General features: G+C 50.7%; 1 protein-coding gene across 4 annotated transcripts in view; it reads right to left on the reverse strand.

Annotated features, from left to right (window-relative positions):
• The window catches only part of RGS6 (regulator of G protein signaling 6), a 546505-nt gene that overhangs the window by 3364 nt on the left and 530753 nt on the right, over window positions 1-12388 (reverse strand). For 2 of the 4 annotated variants that reach the window (XM_059182922.1, XM_059182923.1), the window contains one exon: window positions 5365-5431. The exons of the other annotated variants lie outside the window; for them this stretch is intronic. In XM_059182922.1, coding sequence (XP_059038905.1) covers window positions 5365-5431 — 67 coding nt within the window. The remainder of the gene's footprint in view (window positions 1-5364; window positions 5432-12388) is intronic. 4 annotated transcript variants of the gene reach the window in all.

Consider the following 12388-nt stretch of genomic DNA (forward strand, 5'->3'; position numbering starts at 1 on the left):
CTTGGAATGTTCAGGGATCAAAGAGAAATCTGACAGCAGAGGCTACCTGTGTTCGGAGATGAGCTACCCCAGGGTCTGTGCTGCTAGGTCTTGCTGGGGGCCCCTGAGCTCCCTGCTCTGTCCAGAGAGGAGAGCTCCTGCCCTGCACCCTCTTGGGCTCTTTCCTCCCTCTCCTTAACCCCCTCCCCTGCCTCATTGGATGATCCTGTAGGAAACAGGAAGGGCAGGGGAAATTCTACTTCCACCAGGCATCTTGCACAGTTACAGGGGAAGCCATTGTCTCAGGGTCTGAATGTGTGATGTTCCCCAGTGCCAGTCAGTTGGGAACGGATCATGGTACCAGGGAGCTGCAGCCAGCTCCGCCTGAGGCCTTGGCGTAGCTGAGTGAGGCGGCTGAAGGTGGCTGAAAATGCTATTAGCAGGCAGCCTTTGTCCCAGTGAAAAAATACACAGTGATTAAGAACTGAGCTGCAGAAGGTACATTCCAGAGACACCAAAGCTTTGCATACAGACAAAGTGCTTTTCACCTTTGAGACGTTTGGGAAAGTTGATCCAAGAGAATCAGGATCCTTCAATTTCATGGCCTGGGTTCACACACACCCACCCTCCACCCTGACTAATCACTTCAGCTCTGTGGCCATCTTGATGGCTAGAAGCCTGGAAAGAAGGTGGTCATGGAATCCTTTGTTTCTAAAAGGAAATGCACAAAAGGAATGGCTCCCTTTTGTGCAGTGCTTTAAGAGAAATCGACATGCTGCTTGACATGCTGTGGCTCTGTGCGTCGCACTTCCAGATATTAATCAACAAAGCATGCACGACCCGGGGTACCAAGAGCTTTCGCCACTTACTTACCTGGGTCACTGATGCTACACTCTTTGGCTGGGAGGAGGGCTGTGGCTCAGAGAGTAACCTTGGGGGTTAGGTGGCATTTTGGGGGCAGCAGAGCCAAGCGCTAGGGACTCAGGCAGGACTCTTTCCAATTCTAAGGGAGTAAAGATATCTGAGCTGCTGATGGGACTCTCAGGCTGATTTGCCCAGGTGATCTAAGACCAAAGGTACAGATCTCAGGTCCACCCAGTCTAAGTCCAAGTTACTATGGGGATAGAGATCAACTGTGGTTGCCTCTGGAGGAGAAGGAGGGAACTGATCAGAAAGCGGCATGAGGCTACTTTCCAGAGTCATGGGGATTAGGTGACACTGGTGCATAGATTTGTTAAATTCACTGAACCACACACTTCAGATCTGTTCCTTCTGCTATCTGGAATTACCATCAGAAGAAAAAGAAAAGATTAGGGGAAAAAAATCCATCATATCTCTCCTTTGAAGTTTCCCACTCCTTACTCTCTGTCAGTGGCCGGTCCCATGAATTTGCCTTTTGGCTCAATCGGATGCTTCCTCCTCCAGCGTAGGGGAAATCTGACTCCTCTGCGAGAGGAACTGGAACTTGCAATAGGACCAGTTTGGAACCCTGTGCCTAGTGCGTTGATCCAAACGGATCACCTTGTCGTGATACGGGCATTTTTCATCCTTATTAATGAAAATCGGGTTTTGCTGAATGGGGCTCGCCAAATGACCTCAGTGGGCAAGAAGTGGAGGCTCCAGAGATGAGCCTTCCTCTCAAGGAGACGGAAGGACACCCATGAGGAGATGATGCTCGGGTTCATAAATGATGGGTGAGCTTGTGATCACAAGCCCGGGTGACCTTGCTGAGGAGAGCAGCCAGGAGCCTAAGAGCCAGGGGGGGAAGGTAAGGGTCCTGGCTTGGGAAAAGTCAAGAACCTGAGTTCATCGGGGGACTTCTCTGGAGGTTGTTGACCCCTGGCACTCCTTCTCCACAGAGCAAAACAAAAGGAATGATTTCAAAAGGGCCTATAAGGAATTCTGTGACATCCTCTTTCTCAGTGGTGTTTTAAGCTGGGGAGAGGGTGCCTACTTGCTTGGGGTGTAGAGCTTTTCAAAGTTGGCAGAGGATTGGCAGGAAAATCCATCCTGAATACAGAAGAGTTTCAAAAATCTTCTCAACTCTCCGTCTCTCATCCACTCGCCCTCTGTTGAGCTTCAGGCAAGGTGGGGCCGATGAGAGGGGGAAAACCTGGTCTTGGGACTAGCCAAAGCTCACACACTGCTAATCCACAGCAGAGCTAGGCCAGAGCTGCACAGGGAGGAGGGGAGGGTGCTTCTGGCTTCCTCACTCCTCAGTAGTGTGGGGGCTGGGGCCGGTGGCAAAATCCATTCCTGGGGTCTGTATGACTCCTGGGTCCTTGCAAAGCTTTCTGATCTCTCTCAGGAGCTGAAGGGCATTTTATCTGGCTTTAAAATATTCTATTTGACTTTCAAAAATAAGATGCCACAAACATAAAACAAACACTCAAAAAAAGTCAAGGAACAGGTGAAAATTGAATAATAAAAAAAAAATCCACTGGCTGAAGAATTAATATTCATCCCTGTACATGTAAACCTGTTAAAAAATAATGAAAATCATCATAATAAAAATAACGGATTCTTTTCACACAGGTCGCTACCTTAGGTCCAGTGGTATAAACCACTGAATTTTGCCAAGGAAACGGCGGGCCTATGGAATCTACCAGTAGTCGTATCTTCTGAAAACAATTCCCATAAACGGTCACTGGGACTGTTAGCAGAAAACTTACTCTAGCCTATATTGGCAGCTACCAGTGATTTTAATTTTTCCTTAAAAAATGTTTATTTTTTAATTTAGAAATGTGAGTTTCTAGCACTCCTAACTATACTAAATGTGAAAGGACCAACCTATCCTATATCTATCTCCTAGGGACCTTCTCTGTGAATTTCTTATCCCTGCTTGGTGGGCTGGCGTCAGGATCCCAGGTGCACTCCTTTCTCTTCAATTAGCGCAGACCTTGATGGTGACAGGGTAGGGATAGGCCCATTATCAGGGGTGCAGGTTAGCTACTGAGGACTGTTATTAACAGCCACCTGTTGACTGAACATTGAACAACTATTGGATCAAACACACTAGGCATTGCCTAAACACTTGTGTTAATGTCCCCACTCTTCTTGCCAATCTAAAGTCTTGAGACACCTTAGGTTAAAGTCTTAGGATATATTATGTCAGGACAGATGAAGAAACAGGCTCAAACAGAGTTTGAGTCCCTTGCCTGAGAGCATACAGCTAGCTAGTGGCAGAGCGTAGTGGGTCGGCCTTCATGAGCCACACACTTTCTACTTTGTATGCGGCCCTCACTCTCAAGGAAGGAGGCACATGGAAACGCTCAGAGACTAGCGACTCCTCCATGCCCATCTCCACTAGGCAATCTCTTTGGGCAGCCCAGGGAGATTTTCTCAACCTCACTGCGAAAGAAGCTTCCACCCCAGGGCATGCCTGAGACCATCTCAAGCATTTCTGCTCTGCCTGACTTTCTTCCCTTCCTCACATTTGGGACTCCTGAGAGAGAAGGCGCCACCTTCTGGCCTGCAAGCCTGGCAAAGCGAGCCTGGCCGCTGCACCGAGCTGGGGCACCCAACACCACTGCCTGGGGAACGGAGGAGAGAAGCAGGTGTAATGTTTACCTTTCTAAGGAGGGGCAGCCAGAGCTGCCTTTCTCCATTTAGAACCAATTCCATTCGAACCAAGTGCCTAAATCAGGGGGCTGGAGAAGTCCTCTGTGGGTGGTGTTCCTAGCCCTCTGACTCCTGCCCTCCATCCGGCTCATCACTTCTGGGGCTCTTTGCAATGGCCAACCTCTGCCTGTTAGTTTTGGTGGGTGGTGGGACAGCTTCCTCCACGTCCCCCAGCTATGCAGGGACAAATCTAGAACCAGGCAGGCATGCCAGAAATGACAAGGGAAGAGCAGCGGTGCCCTATGCTGGTGGCCCACTGCCCAGGCCATGTTCCCCCAGCTTCCTTCCCAAGCCGTGCATTTCCACCTTGCCTGTGTTCTTCCTGTGCTGGGGAAATGCCTCCCACTTTTCATATCAGACCTCCATCCGTCCTTCCTCTGGTTCTGACTGAAAACCACAGTGCTCTCTGTATACTCAGCCTGCAGGGAAGCTTTTTGGGGGTTCAGGAGTGGAGTGGAGGTGGGCATTTCACATGTGAGATCCCTCAGTAGTATGTCTCCCTTTAGCCCATGCAGTGCCTTCCTCTTCCCTGTTCCTCCATCTCCTCCCGGATGCACTTTAGGATCTTAGTTCTGGTTCACTCCAAATTAGGCAATGGTCAAAAAGACTGGAGGAAACAGGGACATGGCTGTGTTGCTACTAGCAACGACATGATGCTTTTTTCCAAGTAGGACATTCAAGTGACCCTTGGCCATGGCTCCAGGGGAGAGTGCCACTGAAGTTTAGTGGAAGAGACAGCAGGAAGAATCATTTGCTTGGCAGCATGTGACTCTCCTGCAGAACCATGGGACTCTAACTCCGCCTCCCAAGGGCACCTCTTCTCTCCTACACACACGGTTACCCAAAACTCATCCATAGGTTGGGGTCCATGGTTAAGCCAGCTGCCAAAGCAGAGCCTAGAAGGCACAGGCAGTCAACTTGATGACCGCCTCCCTCCACCCCAAAGCATAATCTTTCCATGAATGTCCATGTCCATTTGGACACAAAGGCAGGGGAGAACTACTTAGTTCTTTTTCTTCCCTACCACCAGGAACACGCCACAACAGGCATTTATCACACATGTATTTCTGACCTGAAAAAGTGCATCAGGGGATTGGTAAAGCAGCATTTTCAGAGATCTCTTGATAGAAACTTGGATCAATGGATGGGAACCTTCTTCCCCAAGGACCCTTTTTATCGGTTGTTGTAAAACTTTTTGCACCTGTGGAACAGAGGATAGGTGCTCGCCCAGCTTCCTTCTCCCCTGATGGTCTAGTATGTAGAAATGTGAGATTTGCAAGTTTCCTGCAGGACTTGGCCCTGGGCCACAGAGGAAGGGTTATGGGACCACAGAGGAAGGGTTATGGGAACCGTAAGCCTAAGGATGCTGCTGTTGGATTTAAAAGCATCGTGGAAGGTAGTGAGCATTTCTCTCCCGTTTTGCTAGGGGCCCAGGAGAAGCGATCAGTACCTAAAGACATTATTTGCACATTGCCTCTGGGACAAGGGACTTAACATCTTAGCATCATTTTGGAACCCCTGGCTCCTTGCCTCTTATGAAGAAAAAACTATGGATGCAAAAAAAAAAAAAAAAAAAGGCAGAAAATATGGGGACACCAAAAACTAGGTGCTGCTGACTGTCCGTGGAATGAGGGTACGGGAACGGGAGTGATGGGCAGACACAAGGCCACGGACGAACAGATCATCTCTTCCGGATTTTGGAGCACCTTCTGTGCAGAAGGATCCCCAAAAAGGTTAGAGAGTGCGGACGCCGGGATCACTCACCCACTGCTGGAAGGAAGCCACCTCGGGGGTGAAATGCAGCGGCCATTCTGACTCTGCGCCAGCAGCACTAGGCAATTGTGTTTTTAGGAAGGGAAGTGAAGAATAACTTATCCAGCTGAAACCATGAATACCTGCGGCTTTCGGGGTGGCCCCTGCCCAGACATGCGCACGGCTGCAGCGGGCATGCAACGCATGCGCAGAGGCACATGCAAGGCGGCAGCGTATGTTACTCACGTCCCATACACTGAATGCAGAGGCCCGGGCCAGGCAGGCCGCGCAGGCACCTGTGCGGACAGCGGGGGGGGGGGGGGGGGGGCAGGCTCGTGTGCGTGTTTGCGGCACAGGCGCTCACAGAAGCATCTCGTGCAAGCTGCACAAGCAACCATGTGATTGGCTGCAGAGCTTTCCATCAGGCTCCTAAAATGCCAATCTTTGACAAACACTGCAAACTTCGAGCAGTTACTTAAAGATACATATGTAAAACCCGGATTCTCCCCCGAAAGAAGCCATTCGTGTCCGTGGAAATGGCCTCGCTTCGGTGTCTGTCGATACTACAAGCAGGAGAAGCATATACCCCGGGGATCTGGTTTAGGAGGGATTTCAAAGCATCCCCTGCCACTTGCTTCTGACTCCTCCGACAACCCCACTTTGTAGTGTGTGGCTGAAAAAAATCCAAGCCTTTGTTTATCTGGCAGACGGAGCGGCCAGACTCGGTGAGGTTGGGCCGCTCAGGGCGGCTGCAGACGGGCAGACAGCGGAGAGGTGAGGGTTTCTGGGAACGAGGCTTCTGTTGAGTGGAATGCTACATCTGGAGGGCTGCATTTCACGCTCTTATGGGAAGGACCACTCCTGATCCGTTTCTGGAAGCAGGAGGTGTCTCAGGGGTTGTACGCTTCGGTGGCGGGGTGGGGGTGGGGGGTGGTAAATGCCAGGTCCTGACAATGGATGCAACAATTTCTAGGTTGTACCCCGTACCACACAGCTCCCATGGCCTCCTGGGAAGTGCTGAGGGGGCCCCCAAGAAACTGACTACAGGGCAGAAGCTGGTTTGCCAGTCACCTCGGTCCCTCTGTTCTCAGGGAAAGCAGAGAAACTGGCTCTGGACTTTAAAAACAAGCCAATAATAAGAGCTACCAAATATCAAGTCATTCTATGAGCTGGTCACTGTGGCAACTGGATGCATCTAGCATACACTGTCATATATGAGATACATACGTAGCCGCCCTTGACTGTAAAAGAAATAGAACGATACCTACTCAGAGAATACTCTGGGAAATTAAGTAAAGTAGTAGGAGCTAAGCAGGGGGTGGGGGTGGTGGGGACAAACAAAAATGTAACAATGAAAATAGTAATGGGAAGAGCTCCACTTGAGCACATATGCTGCCAACACTCTGCTAAGCACCCAGTGTATTTTTCCCCCACTTAATTATTTACTCTTATCTCCCCTCTACAGATGAGGAAACCGAGCCTTAGAGAAGCTGCCAAGCAGTAGAGCTGACATAGAACCAAAGTCCTTGCTGGCCAAGCTCAGCATGGTGCAGATACCCACAGTAGAGCCCTGTGAGCCCCCGAGAAATGTCAGGGACTACTCTTACGCCCTCATTCAGTGCCAGCATCCACTGTGTGCAGTAGGCTGGGGCTGTGTTACACCCGCCGGCCAAGTGAGCGGCTTCCCTGGGGTCTTACGCCAATCTCAGGCAGACAGACAAGGGGCAGCCGGGACTGTCCATCTCTAACCCAGCCTGCCTTTCTGCATTCCGAGCGGCACCGAAGGGACATTGTTCTCGGGACAAGGTGAACAGGTGGTCGCAGTTGGAAATGTTGCTGCCAAGTTTTAACAGCATTTGGCTCTGGATGGCTGGCACTGCTCAGGCACAGCCCAGATGTGACTATCTGCTACAGCCAGGGTCAGGAGTGGTCTGGACAGCTCTGGGCAGTAGCCATGAGGAGCCTCTCAGAGCAGGCAGGGACAAGGGACACCTTGCTGTGCTTCCTCATACGGTCCTGGGGAAGGTGGAGAGGAAGAGGGCCCTGACACGAAACCTGAGCAAAGCTGCCGAAGGGCAGGCTGGGAGTTCCAGTGGCCACCAACCCACCTGCACTTCTTCCTGGTGATCCTTCCCATAACGTCCTACAAATCTAGAAACAATTTGGGAAAAGCTACCTTTGAGAGCTACCAAATGATGGGCTCTGGAGCTGTGTCATTATCAAGGAAACCACCATCAAGTATAGGATCCCTGAGTGGCTATCACTCACAAATGCCAATGGTTGACTCCTCTACATATTTAGAAAAATGGATGCCCCAGAACCTTCCAGTATCATCCAGGAGAGAAAACCCATCAGGACTTCCTCTCTACTTTTTGCTGCAGATGACAAGTTTGGGTTGGGTTTTGTACTGATTGCTCTAGCTCTATGTTCCAACTTAATCTGTTATGATCTAAAGGCCAGGCCTTCTACCCTTGTTTGACGGTCCCATTGGGCATGAGGGTTCAGTTGCATCCTGCTCTTGGTGCAAATGAGAAAGGCCAGGGGTGTGGCATGGAATGTTCTCCAACCCCATGAAAAAGCATGGGTACCTTCCGGATCCCCCTACCTTTCCCTCTCCACCTATTCTATTTGGGTCCCAATGGTGTCTGACAGAGTTTTAAAGGACTGTCTGAGGGAACCTAGTACCAATCAACCCTAAGTGGGTTTTCTTTAGCTTTAAAAGATGTCTTATTAAAACTTTGCTGACTTTACGGGGATCGCCATGTTTAATGAGAGACCTCAAAGAATCTGAAAGCGAGAGATGAAGAGAGGAAAAAAGCCATAAGCTGTAATCACCATAATTATACAATCCCATGATGAGTTGAAAGCAGCCCCGATAAAGCCTGGGAGAAGAGGGAGTGTCATCTGCAATCGTGCTGGTCTTTAGGACAGCTGGAAAGAATGTGACATGAGAGCCCTTCCTTCCCCGGAGTTGGGCTGAAGAGAAGTCCTCCAGGCAGAGCCCAGGAGGAGGGGCCCCAGAAGGGGAGTTTCTCCCTGGTCTGAGGCCTTGGGGAGCGCGTTCTGCTCACGGCCACGTGGAGAGGGGGCTGGAACCAGCTCGCCCACCTGAAATCTACTATTAGCATTGGGTGAAAGGCACCTGGCTTTCTCATCTTTGCTGTTTTCAGAAAAGCACCCTTTCTGGGTGGGAAGGAGGACAGGCCAAGCTCTCTCCAACTCAGAGCCAGGGTCCCTCATGCGCAAGCCCACCCCGGCTGTGCTCGGCCTGACTGTACCATTGTCGCTCAGCTGCCCTGGGCCAGCAGGTGCCTGTGTCCTCTGCTCGCTGACCTCCTTTTAGGCATTTAGGGAGAGAGCCCTCTTGCCAGAGCTCAGCTGCAGCAGCCTTGATTGACTTAAAAAAACAAAACAAAACAAAACAAAAAACCACCCAACAAAACAAAACGCAAGGAGGACATGTGAAAGGCAGTAATTCTACTCCTTGACAGTTTCCCTTGCTTGGCCTGGGCCATCATCTGGCTTTTTCTCCCTCAAGGCCTCCAGAGGCGAATCTGACTCTTGGATCCTTCTCCTCCAATCTCAGCAAACTCCCTCCGTATGATCCACTTTCCTTTTCTAAGGCTTATTTAGAAACTATAGAATAATAGTAGTAGGATCCTTTTAACAAATACTCAAGGCACCAGAGGATTCCAGCTAAAATAGAGGCTCAAGGGGCACCTGGGTGGCTCCGTCAGCTGAGAAGCCGACTCTTGATTTCTGCTTAGGTCTTGATCTCGGGGTTGTGAGCTCTAGCCCAGCACCGGGCTTTGACACTCTGGGCATGGAGGCTGCATAAGATTCTCTCCTTCCAGGCACCTGGGTGGCTCAGTGGGTTAAGCCGCTGCCTTCGGCTCAGGTCATGATCTTGGGGTCCCGGGATTGAGTCCCGCATCGGGCTCTCTGCTTGGCAGGGAGCCTGCTTCCTCCTCCTCTCTCTCTCTGCCTGCCTCTCTGCCTACTTGTGATTTCTCTCTGTCAAATAAATAAATAAAATCTTAAAAAAAAAAACAAAACTCACAACCCTCTTCATAGGGAGCTAGCTCACTACTTAAAAAAAAAAAAAAAATTCTCTCCTTCCCTCTCCTTCTGCTCCTCCCCCACATTTCTTGAAGAAGCCCGCTTTACGATACCTTTGGCTTCTCCATTTTTCCAGGGAGCTTGGTGATCCTCCTGGTGACATACCCCTCTGCTGGGAAGTTGCTACTCTTCTTCTCCAGCAGGGTGGCCCTCCCTGTATCTTCTACTCATTTCTCCTAGCTTTGCCTGAAACTGCCCAGAAAGGCCCACTTACCGTGGAAGACAGACACAAATAGATCTCCTGTTGGGCAGCTAGTCTCCTGAGGGGCTAGGCATCTCTATCCCACCTGACATGGCTTCCCCAGCTACTCTCTTCCCAATTTTCCCTGGATTGTCCAAGTTCCTTGGGGGAGGGGAGCTTAGAACCAAGATTCAACACAGTCCAGAACAACACAAAAGCAGTGCGACACTTTTCTCTTTTGGTCATGCCACTTTGGTTATTATAACTTAAAGCAGCAGCAGCTGCTTCTTCTTCTTCTTTTAAGGCAATTGCATCTTGCTTTTGCTTCTATGAAACTCGTAGGCAACTATAACCCCAGAATTTCTTTTACTTGAATTACAGCAAAGGCTATGAATGCCATACTATAGTTATGAGGCTGACTTTTTTTAAACATAAATTTTATCTTATGAAATTTTATGTGGTTGTTTTGGACCCACCATCCCACCTGAAGGAGATACTCTTCCAATAGAATTCCACTGTCTACCAAATGAACAACACCTTGCAGGTGCAGATCTGTGAACAGGACCGATATGTTTTCTCTTCATCTGAGTCCTCCAAAGTGATGTTGATAGGGTAGAGCTACGTGATCTACCACCAGAAACTGCCTTTCTGGTTGACACAGATCTATGAATTCACCCTCTTACTTGCTTTACTCAATTCTGGGCAAACACAGAGAGTAGAGGTGGGGGCGGGGAGGGACAGGAATGGCTATTGGTTTCAACCTTAGGGCAGCTCCCGAATAAATATTCTCGACAGCAGGGGGCTGTAGTGATGACTTCTATCCTTCCACCATCCTCCACGCTGACAAGGGGGTTGTGGAAAGTTCCTGCCAAATAGAATCCCAATAAGAACCCTTCCTGTTGGGACTGAGGTGCTCAGGTGGAAAGGATTCAGCGGTGATAATGGAGAGTGGAAGGATCCCTCATTTCGGGGCCCTGCCACTGCTGGGGAGGGTCTCCGCTCCCAGCCCTGCCTCACCTTCCTATCTGCTGGGGAGCCACCGAAGGGTCCTTCTCTCATGGGCCTTCAGGTAACATCAAACTGACAGCCCCCTCCTTTCAGGGGTTGAGCCTTTCTCAACCCCCTCCCCCGCAGCAGTGTCCAGTGAGAATTTGGCTACATGGCCACATTTCACAGATTGTTCCTATGGAAGATTTTATATCCTGCTCTCCTTCCAGAATGCTGAGATTCCCAAACTGGACTCGAACCGAAGACATTCACTTGCTGCTGTACAAAAGGGGAGACCCCTGAGTCATTTTTCACTAGGAGCTCATTTGGGGGGAACTCCAAGGTGGTTTTACTTCTTAGCCTTTAAGGTCCTTAGACCTTGAACTCTCTGACTTTTAACTTTCCCGTCTGGACACAGGCAGACTTGGGTCTCTTCTCCTTGACTCTGCCATTGGCAGCTTTGTCCCCTTCTTAGGTTCCTGCTATTCCAAAGCCTGACTAACCCCTGGGGGTTTCTCTCTCCAGCCCCTTTGTCCTCGGCGCAGGATAGAACTGGATTCCCTCCTTTGCAGAAGTGGGTATCCTGCCCTACTGAGCCATCTGTATTTCCCACTCTGCCTCCCACTGAGGGCCCCACGGTCACCTTCACCCTCTACCTTCTCACTGGACAGATGGGAGCCCGCGGCTGTTCCGATGTGGCTGCCTGGGGACAGGTGCCAAGCGTCTGACTATGTAAGTGACAAGGAACAGGATGAAATCCCACAAACCCACCAGCCGCTATTAAAGTGAGAGCTCCTTCTAGAAGGACGTCTTTCCTGAGTTGGGGGGTGAGGAAGGCTCTGATGTGGCAAAGGGCTGCAGGTCACTTCCCAAAATAGACTCCCGCCTGGCACAGTTTGCCCCCAGCCTGCCTTGCGGGAGACTGGCAGGGTCTGCGATTTGGATCTGAATCAGTGGCTGTAAACACACAGCTGTGCCTTTCTGCCTCAGAGGAGTTCCATTTGCACTTGACTGCTCCTCACACTGGGGTCTAGGGAAGGCGAAAGAGGGCCTGGGTGGTGGGGAGGGAGGGCTGGCGAGAGGAAGCGGGGGCGGCTTTGCAGAGCCTGGCTCCGTGTGCCCCACATGCCCCCTGTGTGGGGACACCGAGTCACCGCTAGGTTTTCTCTCTGGTGGGTGGGGGTGGGGGGACTCCGTGCGGGAGACGGGGTTTGGCTGCTTTGGGTTGACAGGTTGAGTCCTCAGCTGCAACAGCTGGGGGTTCCTCCTTCTGAAAGGAGCAGCAGGACGTAGGGCTGAGCTTCTCCAAACTGACAACATCTGACCCTTTGTGATACACAAAAATCACACTCCTGCCCAAAGTTTCGGAAGACCCATGCCCGTCCCCTGCCATCAGGAATCCCCGGACCATGTTTCCTTTTCTGCCTCCCAGCAGCCCTGCTGATTTGGTTGTCCGACACGATATAGCATGTGCATAAAAAATAGACTTTTACATTTGCCTTTTCCAGCTACAACCCTCTACTATTAAGTAAGCTTTGGGGAGCTTTACTTGGAGCCAAGATGGAGAGAGACGGAGAGAGGAGGCTTCGCTGACCACCAGCTATGACCAGGATAGCACACACTTGGGTAACCTCCTTTTGCCCATCTCTGAGAGAGGACAGTGGCCAGCTGGCCCAGAGTTCTCCAGGGACCCAGAAAGTGTGGGAGCAGGTGAGCCACAGAGTGATGCTGAGGTCCCCAGATGCTCAC

This window comes from Mustela lutreola, chromosome 7 (assembly GCF_030435805.1).
Source record: "Mustela lutreola isolate mMusLut2 chromosome 7, mMusLut2.pri, whole genome shotgun sequence".
Lineage (NCBI taxonomy): Eukaryota > Metazoa > Chordata > Mammalia > Carnivora > Mustelidae > Mustela > Mustela lutreola.